The sequence below is a fragment of the Hemibagrus wyckioides genome, linkage group LG19 (genome assembly GCF_019097595.1).
Source record: "Hemibagrus wyckioides isolate EC202008001 linkage group LG19, SWU_Hwy_1.0, whole genome shotgun sequence".
Lineage (NCBI taxonomy): Eukaryota > Metazoa > Chordata > Actinopteri > Siluriformes > Bagridae > Hemibagrus > Hemibagrus wyckioides.
Genome location: NC_080728.1, coordinates 14,196,694 through 14,224,339, shown reverse-complemented (window position 1 = coordinate 14,224,339; position 27,646 = coordinate 14,196,694). Strand labels below are relative to the sequence as shown.

The 27,646-nt window shown below is 37.4% G+C and overlaps 1 protein-coding gene, 1 long non-coding RNA gene and 1 pseudogene across 2 annotated transcripts; 2 read left to right on the top strand and 1 right to left on the bottom strand.

Moving 5' to 3' along the window:
* Positions 1-319: 319 nt before the first annotated feature.
* On the bottom strand, positions 320-8,541 carry LOC131369768 (uncharacterized). Its single transcript, XR_009207328.1, has 4 exons — positions 8,041-8,541; positions 4,546-4,682; positions 4,335-4,431; positions 320-4,049 (listed from the first exon to the last, which is right to left on the bottom strand). It is a non-coding gene; the product is annotated as an uncharacterized LOC131369768 (long non-coding RNA).
* A 3,634-nt stretch (positions 8,542-12,175) lies between these two features.
* On the top strand, positions 12,176-18,579 carry LOC131370482 (intraflagellar transport protein 46 homolog; annotated as a pseudogene).
* Positions 18,580-22,118: 3,539 nt separating this feature from the next.
* LOC131370481 (intraflagellar transport protein 46 homolog) lies at positions 22,119-26,457 on the top strand. Its single transcript, XM_058417824.1, has 12 exons — positions 22,119-22,348; positions 23,262-23,358; positions 23,438-23,514; positions 23,849-23,994; positions 24,548-24,622; positions 24,781-24,874; positions 25,020-25,148; positions 25,319-25,437; positions 25,618-25,684; positions 25,907-25,967; positions 26,048-26,133; positions 26,302-26,457. The coding sequence occupies exons 1-12, from the start codon at positions 22,346-22,348 to the stop codon at positions 26,455-26,457; spliced, it is 1,110 nt and encodes a 369-aa protein (XP_058273807.1). The 5' UTR covers positions 22,119-22,345.
* Positions 26,458-27,646: the final 1,189 nt, after the last annotated feature.

Below are 27,646 nucleotides of genomic sequence, written 5' to 3'. Positions count from 1 at the left end.
CACTTTATACTGGGTTAAATTCACTGTGATACTGTGCACACTGCTGGTGATATTCTGTCAGCTGCTGGGATGCTTTTTCAGTGGCTATGAAATCATAAAATTAGAAAATTAACTTGAAACCAAAGCTAAATATATTTTAATATGTATTTAAATAGGCAGTATAAGCAAAGAAAGAAAAAAGAAAGCTGAGCAGAGAAAATGTACTTTCAAGAAGTGGATGAAGTCTACAAACTCAACTACTGTTGCAAGTTTTGATGATAAGTTTAGTCAGCAAACCCGTTGTGTTGAATCAATTAACTCGACTCATTAATATGCTGATTATGTGAATTTGATTTATTTATAAAATGATTTATTGCAAAATATGACTGTTTGACATTGAGATTTTTTTAAAACGTCACACAAATAATGTATGATGTGCAAATAATATAACACGAGTAGCTCCTGGCCACCTTCATTTTGTCAAAGACTGGAGACTCCTGAATTAAACTCTTACAGATCATCAAAATATGAACATATAACATGTATTCCACCTTTATCAAAATTAAAAGAAATAAGACTTGGAAGGGAACAGAAATACAACTAGATATTACAACACAACGGTTAAATATGGTGCTGAATCAACATTAGAGAGGTTAAATGGTTGCCTAAAACACAGACAATAAATACGAGGTTTTAATTACTTCAATGTAAATGGTTAATAAGAAAGTACAGAACTCCTGTTAAACTTCATCATCTCTGCTAATATTCCAGATGTGTGTGCTAAATGTTTGGATTAGAAAGGTACAGTGTATCACTGTTGTTGGGAATGTCCAGAAATTCAAAATTTCTAGAAAGAAATTATAAAATGTCTGCCAGATACATTTAACACTAAAATCCCCTTGGATGTTAAACTCTGTGTTCCTAGAATACATTCAATGGACTTTATACAAACACTGAAACCGAGTAAACTTCTAGACTCCTGATGTCTCCAAGCCAGTAGAGTATAGTGATTGCATTGTGCTGGAAGAGTATGAAGATGCCATCTTTGAGAATGTGGATAAGGGAGATATCGAACTGTATTGGGTTGGAAAGACTAACTTACATTGCTAAGGGCAAGCAGAAAGTTCTGTTCAGCTCTGGGAACCCTACATGAGCATTATTATTATTGTATTGTATTTTGTTTTATTTTATCTTGTTTTATTGTTGTTGATTTGTTTCATTCAAGTCTTGCAAGTGTGATCAGTAGGAGATGTGCAGGGTGGTTGTTTCCAAGGTATGATGAGGTATGATTCTGTATGATGAGGTGTGGTGGAAGAAAAATGACAATGAACATATAAACATATTGAAAAATAAAAAACATACTGCTGTAATCATAAAAACTGAGCTGATCCTGAGAATCTTATTCACAATATGCTCATACTAGTGACGTTAGGTAAGCTTTGTGCTCAAAATATATTTACAAATATATCACTTTTATAATTGAACATCAGGCTAATAGCTAGAAACAGATGCATTTGAGCACTTAGTATCATCAGCATTTGTTTCACCCTGTGGACTTTCGACATAAATACACAGATATCTCCATTCACACAGACAATTAGCATACTTTCTACAACACTGATCAAAGTTCAGTGGCTGGTATATCTGGTAGTTGGCTACCAAATGTTGAGCAACTGAACTTTTAAAATTCATTTTTAATTTTTTTTCATTCTTCTTTGGAGACAACTGTATTTTGGTTTCAAGTCAACAGACATAAAATAAATGCTTATGATGACTTACAGCTGAAATGTGTCTCTTTCATTCATCAATCATGAAAGTGGCCTGCAAAACTATATTAAAGGGTGCCATCTTCAATGTGTAGTTCATCGGAGCAAAGTTGAACAACTTTGAACCACTTTTTGAAGAACTAGAAGGCTGTTTATCTCTGTGTAGGCAACATGCTCAAACACTGTAGCAATCTAACATTTGCTTTGGGTATGTTTTCTGGCTGCAGAGAGGATCATGTCAGCTTGGAGTCCTCAAGATAAACTAGTGACAGTATGTACTAGTGTATTCACATAAGTCTGGACTCAGTGACTAATTCCTCTTGTTCAACCAGGGCAAATTAGCCCTGATACATAATGTTTATTTTGTGAAATTTTAATGTGCATGAAAGGCCCATAAATGGTCTTATGGCCTTCAGTGAGTAGACTTTTTTTTTTTTTTGGTCATTTCACGGAATTTAAGGTGTCATCAGCAGGATTTTCATGGGGGTGGGGGGGCTCAGACCCCAATGAGGGTAAAAAAATAAAATAAAATAAACGTTTTACTAACAGGGTAGGATGGTAAACTTATTGCAGCATTCTACTGTACACACGTCCTCTGATCCTTGCCGCGGTCTGCGGATTGAAGAACGCGCTGAAAGACGGGGAAGAGCCGAAGTCTGCCACCGTTTTCATATGAAATTTAAAGGGGACTGAGGCGATCAGGAATTTGTGTAGAGTTTATGGAGGCTTATGGGAGTTGAATAGAAATGTTGGGGGGGGGGGGCTAAAGCACCCCAAAATGCCTAGCGACGCCCACGTCATCAGAATCAGAACGAGAATTTAGAACGTTAGCAACGTCGGAGCAACAAACACCTGCATTGACCACACGAAGATCACGAAGTTTTATCAAGTGACCTCGTTTTTGAATGCGGAAAGTATTTATAAATATATAAATATAACTTCTATATACGATTCTATAAAGGATTATAGTTTACCTCGACAGCTGAAATGCCCTTTTTCAAGAAGCTGCAAGCTAAGAGGTGGAACTTGAAGTTCAGCACCTATAAGAAAATCCAGTCTGAGGACTATGAGGTAAAAAACGATTTTTAATTAAAGTTCTTTCTTATTTTTATACTTGATCCAAACGCTGCTGTGAGAGATGTTGTCCTTTTCTGTGTGTATGTAACGCGCTGAGTTAGCATTAACGTATGGGATCGCTCCAATTCAAGTTGCAGCAGTAATCAGACAGCACTTCACATCTCGAGCTGTATTCTACTGGACACAGCGTTACTTATTTAAAGAACACAACTTAAATAAGCAAACAGAAATGAAAATAAAAACACTGGACATCCGGCACACATGCGGTACTCGAGGCTCAAGTGACTGCAGACTGTTCACAACAGAAGCAAAAACAGCTCGCTGATCTTAAAGGAGAAAAACCTTTGGCTCTCCTGTGCTCTTCTCAACCCACGAATTTTTTTCGTTGCACAAAACTAAGTTAGCTCTCGAGCCAGCTGTTTAATTTAACGTGTGTGTGACGTTTTCATCCTCAGCTTATTGATAACCAGCCCTATAATGAGACTCTGGACATTGACGACTCAGAAGAGGTGGCCAGTTTGTACACACCTACTCCATGGCAAGCAGGTCAGCTGAGGCTCTTAATGCTGTATGATTTCAATGCTAAACATTTCCTGCGTTGCTGAAGTATAATGTTATGTTTCCAGTCTTAAGGAACACAAGCCAACAGCAGCTGAATAACATGGCCAATAGTGGCAGTGATGAGTGGCAGAGAACAGTGATTCTGTTCCTCAGAAAGATGTTATTCTAGTCTCATGAGACTGAACTGAGCGTTCTCATTACAATATTGACTTTGTCTTTTCTGTTTACACACACACACACACACACTTATTTTGCAGATATACATATGTAAAATAAATAAATAGATAAATAAATGAAAAACTTAAATGTTCTAAATAAAAGTATATTGGGTAATAAAGTCAAACAAAATCTGGCAAATGAAATACTAAATGATATTGAAACAAAATGTCAACAATATTAAGTGCAATACTGCTCAAATTATTATTACTGCCCAAATTATGTATACTTTACATAAGTATGTATATATATTTAGTTACTTAAGTGAACTAAAATGAGTAGCTGGGCAGAAAACAAAACAATGGGACATCTGACCATCGTGCCATAACAACTTCTCCTGGTCTAAGAACGTCAAAATGGTGAATGGGAGCATCATTTTCATTCAAAATATCCCATGGTGTAAAGATTTTCGCTCTGTAGCCATCCTCAAAGTGCACAAGGCAAAATGTCCTGGGAACAAATCATAAAAATATATATTAGAAAAATAAATTAGCAAATACTGGGACCACAAATTTCCAGTTTATCCCATTTTTTCCAAGATGCTCTACCAAAATGTACTTTGACGCTTTGGTAAAGCATTTGAATAATTTTTATACACATCAAACTCATAAATGCACTGATATCACTTTAGTTTTATGTCTTTCTCCACCAAATGGCCTTTTCTACTGGTGCACCACTTAACCTATAAACAATGCTTTCTTTAATATAAAATGATTAAAGCAGTGTTATTTATACCTGAGTGATGATGTGTTGGAGATGGAGACTCTGGAACATCTCCTGCATTTTGTTTGTGGGAATTCTTCTTCTTTTTGAAGATTTCTGTGGCATGCTTCTGGAAACAACCACATTCAACAAAAGTATATTTATCAAGATAATCTTTCCACAAAAATGTTATTTATCTAATAATGTCGTAACATTAACTCACTATTACATGGTTTTAACTTACATTTTGGCTCCTAGTCGATAATAACTATGTTTATATTACTTCAGAAATTCGGCGGGAAAAAATTAAACCCAGCTTCCGTCTTCTTCTTCTTCGTAATTGATTTGCGGCCCGGAAAGTAGGTGGTGCAGTACTGCCACCTAAAGGAGTGGATGAATGATGCGGTAAAAATCATTTATCGTAATCATTGAAAGCGCTTGCAGATATCACGCCTTTTTGCTGTGTGTGGAAAAAAGTTCTCACTAACACAACAAGCTAACGCTAACGTTGGCTTAATAATAACAATAAAAATAATAATAATAATAATAATAATAATAATAATAACTAGAATGTTACATTTCCAGAAGAAAACGCGAGTGTGATTGCGAATATGTTGCTTAAACTATTGCAAGACATGCTCAAATAACATTTAAAAGCTAAAGTCACAGTTTAAAAAGTTTAAGGTAGTTTATGTGGCTATAGAGTAAGAATTCAAGCTGTAGGAACAGTTTAAAGACGATACGTCCTTAAAAAAATCTCTTCCCTCACTCTAGCTGATGTCACACACACACACACACAGTAGCGGTCTGAAGTCCTTGAAAAATACATTTAAAAATCCATCTAAAATAAACTATAAAAATACTATAAAATACTTATCAGCATGAAAAGTAATAGCACACTTAAGCACAACATGAGCAACATTTTGAGGAACTATATAATATATATATATATATATATATATACATAAAATGAGATATGCTGCTTAAACTATTGCGAGAACTTCTGAAATAATATATAAAGATAATATATAAAGATAACTCCGAGCGGGTCTCGAACCCGTGTCTCCAGCATGGGATACTTTACATGCACTACCGCTAGCCACCGTCAAATACACAATATACGATATACACGTTAAATATGCTTAAACTATTGCAAGACATTCTCTAATAATATAAACAAACTAAAGTCACAGTTAAATATGAAGTCTAAACGAACTAGTGTGTGCGCTGGGAACAGTTTAAAGACGATGCGTCCAACCTCTTCCCTCACTCTAGCGATATGTTATACTATTGCAAGTTTACATCACAGCACGTACGGCACCTAACGCAAGCCTCCGTTACATCTATAAAAACTATACATGCTGAAACTAAACACAAATTACAGTTACAGTTAAAATATGAAGCCTAAACGAACTGGTGTGTGTGCTCTGTTTAAATGTCGGTTTAAAGATGATACGACTTTAAAAAAAACAAACCTCTTCACTTACTCTAGTTGACGTCACACATACAGTAGCGGAAGTCCGTGAAAAATAGTATTTAAAAATCCATATAAAAAACTATAATACTTATCAGCATGAAAAGTAATAGCACACCTAAGCAGCATTTTAGCGCTGTAAGCATGTTTCTAGCTATTATATTATCGGGCGCTCTACCAAATAAGCTAAGCTGTAGCTTATAACACTACTGGGATCAGTGGAGTAATGTTTTACATGATGATAACCTCTTTTCGAGATTAAATATATAAATGAGATTCGAGATTAAATATATAAATGCTAAATATGCTTAAACTATTGCAAGACATTCTCAAATAATATATAAAAAACTAATATATACACAGTTATAATATGAAGTCTAAACGAACTAGTGTGTGCGCTAGAAACACTTTAAAGACGATGCATCTTTAAAAAAAAAACCTCTTCCCTCACTCTAGCTGATGTCACACACACACACACACACACACACACACACACACACACACACTAGCAGTCTGAAGTCCGTATTGCTTTAAATATTCATCTAAAATAAACTATAATACTTATCAGAATGAAAAGTAATAGCACACTTAAGCATAACATGGGCAACATTTAGCGTTGGAACCATGTTTCTAGCTATTACCGTTTAGGACTAGTAACGTTTTACATGCTTGTTTACGACAGCTCCCGAAAATCTCCGAGAAAAGCCGAACTGTGCGCGCTCTCCTTAAATGCCCGTGCGGAAACCAGGAAGTGAAGTCCGTAACGATCGCATTTAATAGTAATATAAAATAAACTACAATACTTATCAACATGAAAAGTAATAGCACACTTAAGAAACACATGATGAACATTTTAGCGTTGGAACCAGAATTTTAGCTATTACCGTTTAGGACTAGTAGTTCAGGAAACGGAATAATAATAATAATAATAATAATAATAATAATAATAATAACTAGACATATACATTTCCTGAAGAAAATGTGAGTGGTGCTTGCCGTGGCAAAACTCATCCCTGACGAATTTCCCCTCATTGTGCTGAGTGGTTTGATATGTCACATGTGTATGTTGCAGTAACATTAGCATGAACGTTAGCAATAGCATTAGCGTTAGCATTAGCATTGTCTTTAGCTTCAGCATTAGCATCAACGTTAGCATTAGCGTTAGCATTAATGTTATCATTAGCATTACCATCAGCGTTAACTTTAGCATCAACATTAGCATTAGCATAAACGTTAGCATTAATGTTAGCATTAGCATCAACATTAGCATTAGCGTTACCTTTAGCATTGGCATTAATGTTAGCGCTAGCATTAGCATCAACGTTAGCATTAGCGCTAGCATTAGCATCAACATTAGCATTAGCATGAGAATTAACCTTATCGTTAGCCTTAACCTGAGCATTTAACATAGGGTGCCAATACTTTTGTGATGTCAAAACTTTTGGAACCCTCCACCATTTATAATGGAGGTCTATGGGAAAAAATTATAAACTGGTCCATGGGACTAGTTAGCGGACAAAATTTGTACGGAAGAAGAAGAATTATAATAATAATAATAACTAGACATGTACATTTCCTGAAGAAAATGTGAGTGGTGCTTGCCGTGGCAAAACTCGTCCATGATGCATTTCCCCTCATTGTGCTGAACGGTTTGATATGTCACGTGTATATTGCCCTAATTTTGCGATTTCCCATAATTCCTCCCTAATTTTGCGATTTCCCATAATTCCTGGGGGTGTCATCTGACGTCACGTGACGTCATTTTGACACACGTCACTCAATTCCCCTCATTGGATTGAGTGTTTTGATGTCACGTGTATGTAGCTGTAATTTTGCAATTTCCCATAATTCCCATACAAGCCACACGATTTGACACAATAATTATATATAATTATATTAATTATAATATTGTAATTATAATATAATTCCTGGGTTAATGAATTTTGACTTCAACGTTAAGTTTACAAACATGCTGTACACATTGTGTCACGCTGTATTTCCTACACATCCCACGCATGCGCCTTGCACGCATACGCCACTGCAAGTTTCTCTACGATTTTAAACCTTTCTGATTCGATGTTACGCTGTGTGCAACAGCAACTGTAAACAATTTACACACAGTTTCAAAACATTATGCGGAATACGAATGTTACAGCTGTGACATGCAGAAAAAAAAGCTAGCCCGTATATTAACATTATTTAACTATACCTGAATAATAATCATACAATTACAGCATAATAACACATTTCAAATAGAACACTTACCGACACAACCTGTCCTTGAACAGTTATTATTTTGTTGAGACAGTTTTCACCATACTGTGACACCACAGCTGACGGTGGATTTATGGTTTCTGTGGCTTTCGTGGCGACATCCTCAGGCACGTTTACGCTTGATGTTCTAAACGCCATTGTGTTGGGTTTCATGAAAATTAGTGCGGAGCTGTTATGCTTTGCTGGTACAAAGCCATAGTTCCTTAACAGATATGTTCTGCCAACTTCCATGTCGGTTCCTATTTCCCGTAACACACTGTCGTCTGCGGTAACTTTTATTGCTTCTGTGTCGTCCGATATTCCATAGTGTATACTCTTTTTTTTACTTTCCCCATGGTCACTTGGTCACTCGTGAAAGTAAACTGAAGACATTTCGTTACTTCCCCCCGTTCGGTACGGCCTCCACGGTTCAATATGAGTATGTGAACCACAGTTTTTTCCTTAAAATAATAATAACCATGTGTTTTATTACTCTCTGAACCGCCTGTTTGTGTTTGCCTGTACTGTATGTCTACGCACTGAGACAGACACGCCTCCCTGCGAGTAAATATCCAATCAGTGAGCGCTAAAGTTAGGGGCGGTAACCATGCTTGCGATGCTGGTGTCAGATTTCACTCTAACCCTGGAGAGCGGTGAAGCGAGACAAATATGAGGAAGCAGCACTGTCTTTCAGATCTGTGGTATGGGGACATTTCGGATTTGTTGTGGACTATGATGCCGATGAAACAAAAAAAAAAATGACTGTGTTTAAGCACTGTTACACACGAGTTAGCTACTGACATGGAAATACTTCCAACATGACCGCACATCTGCAGCTCCATCACCTATAGATATCACTGTCTGGAAGCAGGATGGCAGAGCAGGTAACACAGGCATCCAAAAAGTAACAGTCCCCTAGCTGTTTCCTTCCAGCATTCAGACCCAACTGGTTCCGAGAGACACAAAAAATAACTATAATATCATAATCGCTAAAGATTTGCAGCCGTTTTCTGTGATCGGTGATGTGGGCTTTCGGCAACTTATAAAAGTGCTCGAACCGCGTTACACACTACCGACACATCCTTTTTTCCCCGATATCTACGGAAAAACGCGCAAAAAAATTTAAAACGGATTGGCTAAAGCACAAAGCCTTGCTCTAATAACAGATAGTTGGACCTCGGGGGTAACAGAGTTATCTCACCGTGACTGTTCATTACATAGCGGATTGGGAAAAAAGAGCGCCGTCCAAAGCCGTCCCCTGTAATAAAGTCATACAAGCGCTAATTTTTATATCTCACTATTTTCAGTACACTATGAATGTGTACAAGTTGATTTTTGCATTGCAGTAAAATAAAGAGAATTGCAACTAAAACCAGTTTTTTTCTTCTTAACATACTTACTGTTCCTCGGTACGTATTGAACCATGGGTTAACTGTATTGTTGCATCCCTAGTCATAACATTGCAACTGCAACTGAACAAATAACATGCAATTACTTGAACAGAATGTATAAACAAAACATTTTAAACCATCCAGCTGTAAGTATTCGTATTTGGTGAATGTCACTCACATTACTAACATGTTTTTCCATTAAAACGTAACAGTGGCAGTGTCATTTGCCTCAATTCACTATACATCTCTATAACATTGAAGAAGACATACTAAACGTCCATATCTTGTTCGAGGTCTACCTGCTGGATCCCCAACAGGAGAGGCTAAAGGAGATGGAGCTACCTTATTGTCAGGAATTTCATCTGGAGTTTGGAAGTTTTCCCTATCCTGATTGGGTGTAGATGGCCCAATAGGCCTAGATGCAGAGTTGTCTCGATAGACGTAAGGCCGAGAGCCTGAAAGTGCTGTGAGAGGTGGAGCTTCGCCTGTGGGTGTAGGGGGAACATGTGTTCTTGGAGAAGCAAGGCTAGGTGGCCATGGGGACCGATAAGGCTTTAGGCGGTTGTAATGAATCATTTTGGATTTTGCCCTAGGATCCAGCTGATCTTTGACTTCATAAGTCACTCCAATGTCACCTGTAGGTGAGCCTAGTCTACTCACAACCTTGAATGGACCAGCCCATTTGGGAGCAAAAACAGTCAGTTAAAGCTGGAAGATCAACCCACACCAGATCATTAGGGTGATAAGCCGTGTGCCATAACTGATGATCATAGTAGTATTTCTGCTGTGCTCCAGCAGCCTCAATGTTGTCTGCTACTGAGTTAAAGGCAAATCGCAACCGTCTGAGCATAGACTGTGCATACTCATTTGGGGTTCCAGATGTAGCCTTGGAAAGAAGATAATCAGCAGGGAGATGAGCTTCTCTACAATGAACTAAAAAGAATGGTGAGTGCTTAGTGGAAGAGCGGTCACTTGTGTTATATGCAAATTCAACCTGCCTTAAGTGTTGACTAGATCAGAATCAAACTGACGACCTTGGCCTGTCTGCAGACTTTGGGGAACACCATGACGACTCACATGATCATCAAACAAACATTTTGCCACAGTTGTTGCGCACTGATCACGGAGCGCATAAATGTTCAAATACTTGGTGAAATAATCCATTACCACAAGCATGTAAGGATTTCCTCTCTGTGTGATTGGTAACTCAGTCAAATCAGCTTCTACTTTCTCAAAAGGCATGCTTGTGACTATGTTTTGCATTGGGGCCTGTTGGTGCGGTGTTTGCGGCCTTCTTGCTTCACAAGCCTGACATTGGAGACACCATTGGGTTATGTCCCTAGACATGTTTGGCCAATAGTATCGAACCAGAGCACACTGTAATGTCCTTTACACACCGAAGTGGCCAGTGAGGGAATGCCCATGTACATTTTCAAATACCTTGCAATTCAGGTTGTTTGGAACCACAACTTGAAAAACATCACCTGGCGGGGGTCTTACCTTAAGACAAAGAACGAACTCAACCAAGATAAGCCTAGGGAATTCTTTACAAAAATGCCTTAGTAAAGGGGAGATACCCTTGAGCTCAGCTTATGGGGGTCTACATTTGACTAACACCCAATCATTCACCGTGCATAATAGGACCTACCATGGATGAAACCTGCCGAGATGCGATACCACCGCCAGCTAACTGCTGTCCGGGTTAAACCTGTGTAGGCTGTGAATCAAATAAATCAGTCTGGGTACAAGCTGAAACAAAATTCACAGGTGCAGCCTCAGAGGTAATGTCAATTTCATAATTTCTGACAGGTCGACGAGACATTGCATCCACATTGGCATGTTTGTGACCGTGTCTGTATTCAATTGTCCAATTGTACAAGTCAATTTCCAGAGCCCACCTTGCTCTGCAACCTGTGGGATCACTATCCAAAATCATCTTCCTGACACCAAACAGGGGCTTGAGATCTGTAATAATTCGAAAAGGGTGACCCATTAGGTACTGACAGAAGTGACGAATGGACCACACAATAGCCCACAGCTCCCTATCATAGGTTGACTATCGTCTCTCCGTGGGTGTCAAAATGTGACTGCCATATGCAATAACATGTTCCTTATTATCATCACTTATCTGGGACACAACACAGCCAATTGCTCTGTTTGATGCATCAGTAAAGAGCAAAAACTCTTCTATGAAAGAACTGGAGCATTGGTTAATGCTTGGCGAAGTGAAGCAAAAGCTTCCTGTTTCATGTCAGTCCAAGTAAACAATTTTCTAACCCTTTCTGAGTAAGGGCATGCAGTGGCTGTGACAATTGTGCAAACCTAAAGATAAACCATCTATAGTATGAACACAGGCCTAGAAATGCTCTGAGCTCAGTAGAATTTTCAGGAGTAGGTCAGTTCCTAACCTTCTGAACATTACTTGTATCAGGTTGTAAAGCAGTAGAGGACACAATGAGTCCCAGAAATGTTACCTGTGGTTGGGCAAAACAACATTTGGACGGTTTCAGCTTTAAATCAGCTGCTCACAACCGATCAAAGACTTCCCTTAGATGCTGCATGTGCTCACCAAAACTCTTACTATGTACAATAATATCGTCTGGGTACACAAGGCAAGTCGTCCAGGAAAGACCCTGTAACACAAGCTGCATGAGGTGTTGAAAAGTGGGAGGAGCATTAACAAGACCCATTGGCATGACTGTGAATTGGTATAAGGAGCGACCAGTGGTGAAAGCTGTTTTTGGTTTGTCTGCATCATGAAGCTGTACCTGCCAGTGACCAGAAGACAGGTCCATTGTGCTAAAAACGGAAGAATCACTAAGCGCATCCAAGGTGTCATCAGTCCTGGGTAAAGGATGTGCATCCTTAATAGTAACAGAATTCAAAAGTGTAGAGAAGGTCAAATTAAGTTCACCTGAAAAGGTTATAGTGCATTTTAGGTGCATCCTGAAATTTCACCTGAAAGCCAAATATCCTTAACTTTTTGTGAGTAGTGTATAACTCAAGAAAGAAAATAATCCACCCCCAGGAGTCCAAACCAGAAAGACAAGGTACATTTGGGAAATTGGTACATTTTTTTTATGTACAAAATCTTGAATTTGTAAATAACTAAAGAAATGGCTTGTGGGTACATTGAATTGGGTGGGTAACTGCTCGAAAGAGGCAAAAACATTATCAGTGTAAAGGTCTGCAAAAGATGCCAATCCAAGAACGTCCCAGTAAGCATAAGCAGTATCCAAAATAGAAGGGTGAAACAGAGGGTTGGAGTGGATTGGAGAAAGGAGGGGGGTATTGTGCAGACCAAAATGGCGTATAAATTGGGTCCAAATTTTGAGACTGTTTTTAACGATAATATTTTTTGCATTTTTTTTTATAGGTGACAACAGGTGCGTTTACATGGACACTTGTAATCTGATCATAACAGGACTAGAAGCACAATCAGATTAAAAAAGTGTCATGTAAACACGTCAATCGGATGGAATTTGTCACATCCGATTAAAATTTCAATCGGATGGTAAGGGGTGGTTTAAACCATTTTTAGTCCGATCGAGAGGACATGTAAACACTTAATCGGATGGAATATGTTCCTGGAAAGTTCTGCGCATGTGCAATGATGCAAGAATGATGTATGATGTACGGATGTTGATACGAATGACGTACGGATGTTTTCGTGGACTGTGCGCATGTCAAAAGATCTAATCCGATTCTAATCATGTGTCATGTAAACACGCATAACAACCTGATTACTTTATACCGCGTTCATGTAAACACTGCGATCGGATTTGTCAATCTGATTGAATTCAGTTCGATCTGATTAAAAAGTGTCCATGTAAACGCACCTATTGTGTAAGGCAGCCAGGGATGAGGGCTTACGAGAGGCATTCTCAATTTGAAGCCATGCAGACGGGTGGATTAATTTACTTGAATAGAACCAACAGAGAATAGAGCAAATAGCAGCTGCCCAACTGTCTGAATTATTCTTTATGGTTGCATGTGGCTTTGGTTTGTAGAACCTAGATTCAAATTCTTCACAAACTGTCTTACAGCTCACAGCCACAGGGCCTCACCTATTGGAGCCAATAACATGACAGATAAATGATGAATGAGATACAGATGAATGAGATAAAATTCTAACAGCTCTCAATAACCGTCATTAAAAGTATTAGCTGGAGAATGATGTTTTTGAGGGCTTGTCAGTGCCATGCCTCAGAGAGAGAAACCATATGATTCCTTAACAAAGCTATAAGGATATAGAACGGTTTGTTTTTAATAGACCTTGTATGCAGTGGGTTTAGAAATTAATCGGACTGTGATATAGATGTAAAAACGAAATTGGAGCATAGGATCTGCAGTCATCGTTGTGTGGGGGTATGTCTCCCTACAGGGCATATGATCCATCAGATTATGACCATCTCCATGTCTCATCAGATATAAAAGAAATTTTCCAGTTCATCACATGGTAAGCTGTGCGAATGTTCCTACACAGTTCGACATAAACCGTAGACACTGTGGTTCTGAAGTGATGGAACATTACTTAAGATAGATAGATAGATACTTTATTCATCCCAAAGGAAAATTTACAGCTTCCAGCAGTATCCACAAGCACAGGTAATAGAAAATAAAAAGGAATACAACAAAAAATACTAAAATGCCCAAATTTAAGGGTACAAAAATATAACAAATAACAAAACATTACACAATTTAACAAAATTAAAACATAACAAATTGTAAACATTGAAATGCATGTTCAAACATTTTTCCTATAATCTTAACATGAAAATGGATTAATATAAATGTCTCTTCATTTCAGATACACACCACAGAACATTGAATTGGATCATAAGCTGAAGCCTTTTATTCCAGACTTCATTCCAGCTGTAGGCGACATTAATGCTTTTCTCAAAGTAAGTGGATACTACTACTACTATTACTACTACTAATAATAAAATGTAAACATTATACGTTTTACACCAATGTACTGTATACGTGGATTAAAAGAAATGTACGTGGATTGCTGTTAAAACTAGTTTATGTGTCAAGGTTCCTCGGCCGGATGGGAAGGTGGATGGTCTGGGCTTGCTAGTGTTGGATGAACCATGTATTAAACAATCTGACCCAACGGTGCTCTCCCCGTGACTTTCTGAGAACCGTAAACAGCACAATGTCACTGTGAGGACACACACACACTCACAAACAGTTCATCTGAAATACAGTGTAGAAATGAATTTCAAACTGTTTGATATATACAGAAGCACTATTTAAAGAAGCTAGTTTGTGTTGTATTGTGCACGTTGATAAGTCCTCATTCCTCACACACACAATAAAAATATCTTTAATAGGAAGTGAAGGTGAAGAGTATCGAAAGTGCACAGAAAAACCCAAAAGCTATTGATGACTGGATAGATAGCATCAGTCAACTCCATCGCTCCAAACCTCCAGCCACAGTTCTGTACACCAGGTACAAACACTAGCACACAGTGATTTACAGCTTGCAGTAACACACTATAAATTATAACAAACATTCACTTACAGTACACACAATACTGGATACACAAGCTTGAACAAACGCTGTCCCACAACAAACTGGTTCAGCTGGCACAGCTGTTCCACACAAACAAATTTCAATCTATATCTCAAGAAAGTAAGTAATGCCTTAATGTCTTCCTCAGACCCATGCCAGACATTGATACCCTGATGCACGAATGGCCACCTGATTTTGAAGAGCGTTTGGGCAAGGTTGGTTTTGAAACACTTTCATTAATGTGTGAAACCTAATTCCATGTATATTGTCTACATGCCAGTCCACACTAGTCTCTCACTGTTTTTAAACAAGGATATTTCATGTTTATGAAGTGTATTTTTCAGTAACATCACACAAAATGAATGTACAATCAATCTCTCTCTCTCTCGCAGCTGAACCTCCTCACAGCAGATATTAACTGTGACCTGGAACAGTACATTGGCACAATTTGCGGTTAGTTCATCTGTCTTCATTTTATTTTTTTTTACAATCTGCTTTATGATATAATTTTAATAGATGAATTTCTGTAGGTATCTTGGACATTCCAGTACACAAGAACTGAATCCAGTCTCTCCTGTTCACACTTTATTCTGAACTCAGAAACTTCCAGGTTTGTTTTAATTCTTTGGCTTTCCTGTGCTTCTCAACACAAATTTTTTTCGTTGGACAAAACTAAGTTAGCTCTGGAGCCAGCTATCAATGTTGTCTAACTGAATGTGTTAGCTGGCTAAGCTGTTTAATTTAATGTGTATGTGTGATGTTTTCATCCTCAGTTTATTGATAACCCGCCCTATAATGAGACTCTGGACATCGACGACTCAGAAGAGGTGGCCAGTTTGTACACACCTACTCCATGGCAAGCAGGTCAGCTGAGGCTCTTAATGCTGTACGATTTCAATGCTAAACATTTCCTGCGTTACTGAAGTATAGTTGTCAGGAACTGCTGGACTGTTCCCTGCCAGGCCTGAGGAAGGCGCTAGCAGGTGAACCCGAGAAGCCTGCTTGTTCATGTGTCTTGTAATTACCTGTCCTATTGTTCTCTCCCCTGATTGTCTGACCTGTACCCAGTTTACCCTAATGTCTAGCTCTATAAATAGGGACCCTTTTGTGCCGGTCTTTGTCCGTGATTGTTATTAGTTCCGTGGTTCCAGTCCGTCTATGCTCCTGTCAGTCTTAGTCTTTCTTATTTTCCGTTAACCACGCCATATCCATCCTGTATTCCAAATAAGTAGTGTATTCAACCCTGAATGTCTATTGTGTCTATTGTGTTATCAATTTTCCCATCCTTCTGGGTTATAGAAGTAAGGATTACAGATGATTACTTCCTACCCTGCTATAATACAGTGTTGGAGGCATAAAAATGATCTACTTTACGTATTTGTGCTGCACAGAAAATTAGCAGCAGGAATGTAAATATTTTAATTGGTTCATTAACTAAGGGTGGTTGTTTATGCATGAGAGACAATTATTAAAGTAATGATCAACATTTTCATATAATTACATATTAATGTTGCTGCTGTCTATCTGCAAGTGATATTACAGAATAATGATGCAGCAGACACAGTTCATGAAAGCTTTTTGCTTTTTCCATTCTGAACACCTGGATGTATCTCTGACAAACGTCCTGTGCAACAAGTGATTTATTTTACATTTTCAGGTACAACGGTTAGTTTGAGATAAAACTTTATTTAACAGAGGAAATTGAGTCTCACATTATTTAAATTTTATTCACACACAAAACAGAACATTTTTGACTTTATAAAATGATTCTCTCTAGTCTTGGTGATCGGCCCCTTTTAAACAATAAAGAAAGTAAGGCATCATTTTTATATACATAGATTAATAGCCTTCTATTTTAGCCTTCTAATTTATCATTATAATCAACTTCATTATTTCCTGGATTTTGTATCACCATAGTCTCTAAATGTACATAAATGCAGGAAATGGGATTCAAATCAAAAACATTTTCCCCCATTTTGAGAAATAGCTTTTGAATTGAAATTAAGGAATTCACTATAACCCCCATTTATTTATTTGCCAAAGCAAGTAAGCACAAGTTTTTTTCTTAGACCACTAATAAACATTAGCTCTTTCTTTCTTTCTTTCTTTCTTTCTTTCTTTCTTTCTTTCTTTCTTTCTTTCTTTCTTTCTTTCTTTCTTTCTTTCTTTCTTTCTTTCTTTCAGTTTTACATGCAGGAGAAGCTGAACTGTATCGACTGTAAGGGCTACAAGGCCAGAGATAAAGACATGGTATGTTGTTTATGAACATAGTCTACTAATAGCACAATTTCACAATGATGAACCTAATTGTGGTTTAATGCAGTAGTGACAAACGTGACAATCTAACACACATATTTAGAAATCAGACTGTATTTGATTTGAAAGACTCCAAATAGAGCTAGTCTGTTAGTTCACTAGGGGGTAAAATAGAGCAATAAACTTGGGGTCATAAACATGGCTACTAGCAAAATGGCTAATGATTACTTTCTTCATTCAGCAAGCGAAAATATTTACATTATCCCAGGTAAATTCATTTACATATTCAGAAGGTAGTGCTTCAGTATTGTACTCAATATACAGTCCAATTGTGTATTCAGTATTTTTTAGTTAAATGTCAAAAAATATCTGTCTATCTATCCATCCATCATGGACTAAATGTAATGTGGCCCCTTACCAGATTATTATTAATTTGTGGGTAATAATTCAAAATGTCTGAACACTGAATTTAGTTCATGGATAAGATATAATGTAGCAGTAAAATGATCAGGTATTATGATGATGATGATTATTATTGTATTATAAACGTCCAGCAGCAGGTAATTAGTTGCATCATCATTAAAGCAATCACTATGTTCTGTTTTACTCACTTTTTCATCTGATTGAGTTCCTCATGTTTAATTCTCACAGCCGGATGCAAACTATCATCATCATTAACCTGCAGTTCAGCTGGAAGCCAACGGGCAGCTCCTTCATCGGCGTCAGCCCTGAGTTTGAGGTGGGTCTTTTCACTATTATATTCCTGAAGAGCAACAAGCGTGTTACCAACACCCAAAGTACTTGCTGGAGATTGTGGTTTATTCAGAATTATTCAGAAAATTATATTCAGAAAACAGTGCCCTTACATTACAACTGTAATCATTTACATGATAAATGGAATGTGATACCTAAGTGCATTTACAGATTGCCTCTGAAGAACCAAAACCATTGTTCATATATATATATAAAGTATATATATATATATATACTTTATTTTCTATTTTCTATTTTTATACTTTTAAGATACTCTAGTTTTACTTTTATCTTTATTTTTTATGGATCTCTTTCTCAAATAATTTTATAAATGTTCACATTCCGGACAGTCGTGAAAAAACATTTCACTGCATGTCGTACTGTGTATGTATATGTATGTGACAAATAAAATTTGAATTTGAATTTGAGGTATTTGGCTAGAGAATCAACAACACATTGCATTGTGAGTAACTCCACAGATTATAGTGAACTCAGAAATACTATTACTATAAATGTCTTCATGTCTTCAGTTCTCACAGTGAAGTTAAGGTTTGTTGAGAGTTTGAGTGTTGAGAATTTTTTGTCTCTATTTTTCTAGTTATAGTTAGCAGTGTTGCATTAAGTTACTGAAGAGTTAACTCTCAGGGCCAGTCCCAAGCCTGGATAAAATGGAAGGGGTTGCATCAGGAAGGGCATCTGGTGTAAAACCAGTGCCAAAGTGAAACATGTGGACCAAATGATCTGCAGTGGCAACCCCAAACAGGGAGCAGACGAAAGAATGACAACAACAGCAACAGTTAGTGAAGTTGCATTAAATGTTTTGGAATTGATTGATTTATTTATTTTACACATTTAACTGCTAATAGATTATAATAGCTTTCTTAGATTGCACTAACCTACAAAAACAATTTATACTGGGTTAAATTCACTGTGATACTGTGCACACTGCTGGTGATATTCTGTCAGCTGCTGGGATGCTTTTTCAGTGGCTATGAAATCATAAAATTAGAAAATTAACTTGAAACCAAAGCTAAATATATTTTAATATGTATTTAAATAGGCAGTATAAGCAAAGAAAGAAAAAAGAAAGCTGAGCAGAGAAAATGTACTTTCAAGAAGTGGATGAAGTCTACAAACTCAACTACTGTTGCAAGTTTTGATGATAAGTTTAGTCAGCAAACCCGTTGTGTTGAATCAATTAACTCGACTCATTAATATGCTGATTATGTGAATTTGATTTATTTATAAAATGATTTATTGCAAAAATATGACTGTTTGACATTGAGATTTTTTTAAAACGTCACACAAATAATGTATGATGTGCAAATAATATAACACGAGTAGCTCCTGGCCACCTTCATTTTGTCAAAGACTGGAGACTCCTGAATTAAACTGTTACTTCAAAATATGAACATATAACATGTATTCCACCTTTATCAAAATTAAAAGAAATAAGACTTGGAAGGGAACAGAAATACAACTAGATATTACAACACAACGGTTAAATATGGTACTGAATCAACATTAGAGAGGTTAAATGGTTGCCTAAAACACAGACAATAAATACGAGGTTTTAATTACTTCACCGTAAATGGTTAATAAGAAAGTACAGAACTCCTGTTAAACTTCATCATCTCTGCTAATATTCCAGATGTGTGTGCTAAATGTTTGGATTAGAAAGGTACAGTGTATCACTGTTGTTGGGAATGTCCAGAAATTCAAAATTTCTAGAAAGAAATTATAAAATGTCTGCCAGATACATTTAACACTAAAATTCCCTTGGATGTTAAACTCTGTGTTCCTAGAATACATTCAATGGACTTTATACAAACACTGAAACTGAGTAAACTTCTAGACTCCTGATGTCTCCAAGCCAGTAGAGTATAGTGATTGCATTGTGCTGGAAGAGTATGAAGATGCCATCTTTGAGAATGTGGATAAGGGAGATATCGAACTGTATTGGGTTGGAAAGACTAACTTACATTGCTAAGGGCAAGCAGAAAGTTCTGTTCAGCTCTGGGAACCCTACATAAGCAGTATTATTATTATTATTATTATTATTATTATTATTATTATTATTATTATATTGTATTGTATTGTATTTTGTTTTGTTTTATCTTGTTTTATTGTTGTTGATTTGTTTCATTCGAGTCATGCAAGTGTGATCAGTAGGAGATGTGCAGGGTGGTTGTTTCCAAGGTATGATGAGGTATGATGTCTGTATGATGAGGTGTGATGGAAGAAAAATATGACAGTGAACATATAAACATATTGAAAAATAAAAAACATACTGCTGTAATCATAAAAACTGAGCTGATCCTGAGACTCTTATTCACAATATGCTCATACTAGTGACGTTAGGTAAGCTTTGTGCTCAAAATATATTTACAAATATATGTGAATTCATTGGAGTTGGAATTAGAGGTAAGCAGTGGTAGATTCAAGCACAACTTCCTTCAGGCTATCTTCCTATGGTAAATGATCCACTCTGAAATATAGTTTTGTAGATCACTTTTATAACTGAATATCAGGGTAATAGCTAGAAACAGATGCATTTGAGCACTTAGTGTCATCAGCATTTGTTTCACCCCTGTGGACTTTCGACATAAATACACAGATATCTCCATTCACACAGACAATTAGCATACTTTCTACAACACTGATCAAAGTTCTGGTAGTTGGCTACCAAATGTTGAGCAACTGAACGTTTCATCCATATATTAAAATTCAATTTTAATTTTTTTTTCATTCTTCTTTGGTATTAGAAAAAAAGTATTTTTGGTATTTACATTGATTATTATCACCTATTTAGTAGCATATTTCGAATATATTCAATTGCTGCAAATTTTCACCACCTTTATGTATTTCACTGGATACTGGTGTTGTGGTAAATGTGATGATTGATTTCTTGAATGGAGGCAACTGTATTTTGGTTTCAGGTCAACAGACATAAAATAAATGCTTATGATGACTTACAGCTGAAATGTGTCTCTTTCATTCATCAATCATGAAAGTGGCCTGCAAAACTATATTAAAGGGTGCCATCTTCAATGTGTAGTTCATCGGAGCAAAGTTGAACAACTTTGAACAACTTTTTGAAGAACTAGAAGGCTGTTTATCTCTGTGTAGGCAACATGCTCAAACACTGTAGCAATCTAACATTTGCTTTGGGTATGTTTTCTGGCTGCAGAGAGGATCATGTCAGCTTGGAGTCCTCAAGATAAACTAGTGACAGTATGTACTAGTGTATTCACATAAGTCTGGACTCAGTGACTAATTCCTCTTGTTCAATCAGGGCAAATTAGCCCTGATACATAATGTTTATTTTGTGAAATTTTAATGTGCATGAAAGGCCCATAAATGTGACTTTTTTTTGTCATTTCACGGAATTTAAAGGGGGGGGGGTTGATGGCTCAGACCCCAATGAGGGTAAAAAATAAAAAATAAATAAAATAAAATAAACGTTTTACTAACACGATAGGATGGTAAACTTATTGCAGCATTCTATTGTATTGCACATGTGCGCGCGCGCACACACACACGTCCTCTGATCCTTGCCGCGGTCTGCGGATTGAAGAACGCGCTGAAAGACGGGGAAGAGCCGAAGTCTGCCGCCGTTTTCATATGAAATTTAAAGGGGACTGAGGCGATCACGAATTTGTGTAGAGTTTATGGAGGCTTATGGGGGCTGAGTAGAAATGTTAGGGGGGGGGGCTAAAGCCCCCCAAAATGCCTAGCGACGCCCACGTCATCAGAATCAGAACGAGAATTTAGAACGTTAGCAACGTCAGAGCGACAAACACACCTGCGTTGACCACACGAAGATCACGAAGTTTTATCAAGTGACCTCGTTTTTGAATGCGTAAAGTATTTATAAATATATAAATATAACTTCTATATACGATTCTATAAAGGATTATAGTTTACCTCGACAGCTGAAATGCCCTTTTTCAAGAAGCTGCAAGCTAAGAGGTGGAACTTGAAGTTCAGCACCTATAAGAAAATCCAGTCTGAGGACTATGAGGTAAAAAACGATTTTTAATTAAAGTTCTTTCTTATTTTTATACTTGATCCAAACGCTGCTGTGAGAGATGTTGTCCTTTTCTGTGTGTATGTAACGCGCTGAGTTAGCATTAACGTATGGGATCGCTCCAATTCAAGTTGCAGCAGTAATCAGACAGCACTTCACATCTCGAGCTGTATTCTACTGGACACAGCGTTACTTATTTAAAGAACACAACTTAAATAAGCAAACAGAAATGAAAATAAAAACACTGGACATCCGGCACACATGCGGTACTCGAGGCTCAAGTGACTGCAGACTGTTCACAACAAAAACAAAAACAGCTTGCTGATCTTAAAGGAGCCACATCTTATTTCACTCGTTACATGTGAAATGGTCAGTAATGAATCAGTGGTTTATTTCATGTATGTATGCCATTTCGTGTTATTGCTTAACTAGCCTGCTATAGTGAGTACTTAAGCATCGCCTAGTCACGTGATTGTCACATGATCTCACTGCATTCAGAGAGCTGTTGTGGTCAGTCAGTATGTCAGATTGCTATCTTTACTGATTTTGGTAGACCAATTGAAAATGTTGACTTTTAAAATATTGGTGTAAATGAGGAAGTATCATACTCTCTGGATCAGTGAGGAGTTCCAGATAAGAAGGTTGTAAAGTGGGCATCTCTTGGACCTGAAAGTTGGATAAACATTATATACATATGAATGTGAAGATTTTATGGCTTATTATGACAAAGCATGAGAAATCTTAGATATATTTTGTATACTGAAAAAAATTGTGTCCAAAATATCCAATATCACCTTTACAAAAGCTTGAGTCGCCACTGGCTAGTAAATGTTTTATTTTACTCGCCAGACTTTTTACATGAAATGCATGAACTGCAACTGAAGAAAATAATAATAAATTAAACAAAACATACTTTATCTGTCTGAATTATTCTTTATGGTTGCATGTGGCTTTGCAAATTCTTCACAAACTGTCTTAAGTTCTCTGTGGCTCTGTGGGCTATCAAATGCAGTGTCATTTACACGACTCACAAAGCTCACCTCTTTCAAACTGTTTGTTTCATCCCTTTCTACAGTTGACAGTATAGACCTGATAAATGGTACATACTGTATGAGTAATAGCAGATACTTTAGATATTACGAAGCTTGTATCTACTGAAATTCACATAGTGTATTCATTTGTTAATGTTAGTTTTAGTTTGGCTCTAACACGTAAATAAGTATTGGTCTTTTATGTTTACTGCAGTGTGACATTTAAAAACATGTCTGTGTGACGTTTTCAGCCTGAGCTTCTTGATAACCAGCCCTACGACGAGACTCTGGACATCAGCAACTCAGAAGAGCTGGCCAGTTTGGACACACGTACTCCACGGCAAGCAGGTCAGCTGAGGCTCTTAATGCTGTACATTTCAATGCTAAACATTTCCAGCATTGCTAAAGTATATTGTTATGTTTCCAGTCTTAAGGAACACAAGCCTACAGCAGCTGAATTACATGGCCAGTAGTGGCAATGATGAGTCTGAAGACAGTATCAAGGTAAATGAGTCTGCTATAAGCTGCAGGAGATCGCATAAAAGAAAAAAAAATGCCAATAATATGATACCAACATCAGAGTTTGAGTGTCATCGTATACTGATTTGATCCAGACATTCCTTTAGTACCCAGGCAAACTTTCTGCAAGCCTTAAGAAAATTGCTTTCGTATGTGTTCTTCATTATCCTGCTTGACCTGTCATTTTTTACTGCACACATTCATCACATTAAACGATTTTAGGCTAGTATTGACCCTTGTACAAAGATTCTGAGATTTAAAGCATTGAGTGTGAATGGATAAAATGAACCTTCTTTTAATTCATGGTGAAATTTCACAGCAAAAAAAGACAGGACCACCTGCTAGACCATGTGAACCAGCTGAAACTGATGATGAGGATTATGATGAAGAGGATGATGATGAAGAGGATTCTGATGACACAGAGTCAGATGAAGATGATGGGGAGCCAAGACCAGCTCCAGAAGGGTAGGAACAGTGAAGGAAACAACATAAGTCAGTAACTCCTTGCCTGCCATCAGATTTAACTGTAATTTGTTTTTTTCCCCATAAAAGCTTCACCATAAAGGCAGGTGATTTGTGGTGTTTTGTACAGATTATGATTAGTATTAAACATTCAGGCTAACATCTGGCTTTGAAAATGTTGAAGTTTAGAGGTATATTGATATCCTGCACCTTTTCAGAGAGTGATTTTCTTTAGAAGGCCACAGGGCCTCACCTGTTGGAGCCAAAAAAATGACAGATAATACAGATGAATGAGATAAAATTTCAACAGCTCTCACTCACCGTCATTTAAAGTACTAGCTGGAGAATGATGTTTTTGAGGGCTTGTCGGTGCCATGCCTCAGAGAGAGAAACCATATGATTCCTTAACAAAGCTATAAGGATATAGAACGGTTTGTTTTTAATAGACCTTGTATGCAGTGGGTTTAGAAATTAATCAGATTGTGATATAGATGTAAAATGAAACTGGAGCATAGGATCTGCAGTCATCATTGTGTGGGGGTATGTCTCCCTACAGGGCATATGATCCATCAGATTATGACCATCTCCATGTCTCATCAGATATAAAAGACATTTTCCAGTTCATCACACGGTAAGCTGTGCGAATGTTCCTACACAGTTCGACATAAACCATAGACATTGTGGTTCTGAAGTGATGGAACATTACTTAAACATTGAAATGCATGTTCAAACATTTTTCTTATAATCTTAACATGAAAATGGATTAATATAAATGTTTCTTCCTTTCAGATACACACCTCAGAACATTGAACTGGATCATAAGCTGAAGCCTTTTATTCCAGACTTCATTCCAGCTGTAGGCGACATTGATGCTTTCCTTAAAGTAAGTGGATACTACTACTATTACTACTACTACTACTAATGATAATAATAAAATGTAAACATTATATGTTTTACGCCAATGTACTGTTCATGTGGATTAAAAGAAATGTACGAGGATTGCTGTTAAAACTACTGTATGTGTCAAGGTTCCTCGGCCGGATGGGAAGGTGGATGGTCTGGGCTTGGTAGTGTTGGATGAACCATGTGCTAAGCAATCAGACCCAGTGGTGCTCTCCATGGGGCTTTCTGAGAACAGTAAACAGCACAATGTCGCTGTGAGGACACACACACACTCACAAACAGTTCATCTGAAATACAGTGTAGAAATGAATTTCAAACTGTTTGATATATACAGAAGCATTATTTAAAGAAGCTAGTTTGTGTTGTATTGTGCACGTTGATAAGTCCTCATTCTTCACACACACAATAAAAATATCTTTAATAGGAAGTGAAGGTGAAGAGTATCGAGAGTGCACAGAAGAACCCAAAAGCTATTGATGACTGGATAGATAGCGTCAGTGAACTCCATCGCTCCAAACCTCCAGCCACAGTTCTGTACACCAGGTACAAACACTAGCACACAGTGATTTACAGCTTGCAGTAACACACTATAAATTATAACAAACATTCACTTACAGTACACACAATACAGGATACATAAGCTTGAACAAACACTGTCCCACAACAAACAAAATTTCAATCTATAACTCAAGAAAGAAAGTAATGCCTTAATGTCTTCCTCAGACCCATGCCAGACACTGATACCCTGATGCAAGAATGGCCACCTGAGTTTGAAGAGCTTTTGGGCAAGGTTGGTTTTGAAACACTTTCATTAATGTGTGAAACCTAATTCCATGTATATTGTTTACATGAATGAAAGATCCAAGACTGTCAGCTTACAAATCTTGCCAGTCCACACTAGTGTCTCACTGTTTTTAAACAAGGATATTTCATGTTTATGAAGTGTATTTTTCAGTAACATCACACAAAATGAATGTACAGTAGAATCAGTCTCTCTCTCTCTCTCTCGCAGCTGAACCTCCCCACAGCAGATATTGACTGTGACCTGGAAGAGTACATCGACACAATTTGCGGTTAGTTAAATTGTCCTTATTTTATTTAATTTTTTTACAATCTGCTTTATAATATAATTTTAATAGATGAATTTCTATAGGTATCTTGGACATTCCAGTATACGAGAGCCGAATCCAGTCTCTCCATGTCCTGTTCTCACTTTATTCTGAAATCAGAAACTTCCAGGTTTGTTTTAATTCTTTGGCTTTCCTGTGCTCCTCTCAACGCACATTTTTTTTTCGTTGCACAAAACTAAGTTAGCTCTCGAGCCAGCTGTCAATGTTGTCTAACTGTTAGTAGCGAATGTGTCAGCTGGCTATGCTGTTTAATTTAATTTGTGTGTGACGTTTTCAGCCTGAGCTTATTGCTAAGTCGCCCAACAACAAGACTCTGGACATCAATGACTCAGGAGAGGTGGCCAGTTTGTACGCACCTACTCCATGGCAAGCAGGTCAGCTGAGGCTCTTAATGCTGTACGATTTCAATGTGAAACATTTCCAGCATTGCTAAAGTATAGTATTATGTTTCCAGTCTTAAGGAACACAAGCCAACAGCAGCTGAAAAGCATGGCCAATAGTAGCAGTGATGAGTCTGAAGACAGTACCAAGGTAAATGAGTCTGCTATAAACTGCAGGAGATTCACATAAAAGAAAAAATACCAATAATATGATACCAACATCAGAGTTTGAGTGTCATCAGATACAGATTCAATCCAGACATTCCTTTAGTACGCAAGCAAACTCTCTGCAAACCTTAAGAAAATTGGTTTCGTATGTGTTCTTCATTCTCATGCTTGACCTGTCATTTTTTACTGCACACATTCATCACATAAAACGATTTTAGGCTAGTATCGACCCTTGTACGCCAACTAAACATGATGAAGAGGATGATGAGGAGGAGGAGGAGGATTCTGATGACACAGAGTCAGATGAAGATGATGGGGAGCCAAGACCAGCTCCAGAACGGTAGGAACAGTGATGGAAACAAATTGAAATCCATGTTCAAACATTTTTCATATAATCTAACATGAAAATGGATTAATATAAATGTCTCTTCCTTTCAGATACACACCACAGACCACTGTGATGGACAAACCATGTGCTAAGCAATCAGACCCAACGGTGCTCTCCCCGTGGCTTTCTGAGAACCGTAAACAGCACAATGTCACTGTGAGGACACACACACACTCACGAACAGTTCATCTGAAATACAGTGTAGAAATGAATTTCAAACTCTTTGATATATACAGAAGCATTATTTAAAGAAGCTAGTTTGTGTTGTATTGTGCACGTTGATAAGTCCTCATTCTTCACACACACAATAAAAATATCTTTAATAGGAAGTGAAGGTGAAGAGTATCGAGAGTGCACAGAAGAACCCAAAAGCTATTGATGACTGGATAGATAGCGTCAGTCAACTCCATCGCTCCAAACCTCCAGCCACAGTACTTTACACCAGGTACAAACACTAGCACACAGTGATTTACAGCTTGCAGTAACACACTATAAATTATAACAAACATTCACTTACAGTACACACAATACAGGATACATAAGCTTGAACAAACACTGTCCCACAACAAACTGGTTCAGCTGGCACAGCTGTTCCGCACGAACAAATTTCAATCTATAACTCAAGAAAGTAAGTAATGCCTTAATGTCTTCCTCAGACCCATGCCAGACATTGATACCCTGATGCA

What these genes read in the sequence shown, in the direction of transcription:
- LOC131370481 (XM_058417824.1), top strand. An exon ending in ACATTGATGCTTTCCTTAAA is followed by an intron (nt 24,875 to 25,019) that starts GTAAGTGGATAC and finishes GTATGTGTCAAG; the next exon opens with GTTCCTCGGCCGGATGGGAA. An exon ending in GTACATCGACACAATTTGCG is followed by an intron (nt 25,968 to 26,047) that starts GTTAGTTAAATT and finishes GAATTTCTATAG; the next exon opens with GTATCTTGGACATTCCAGTA.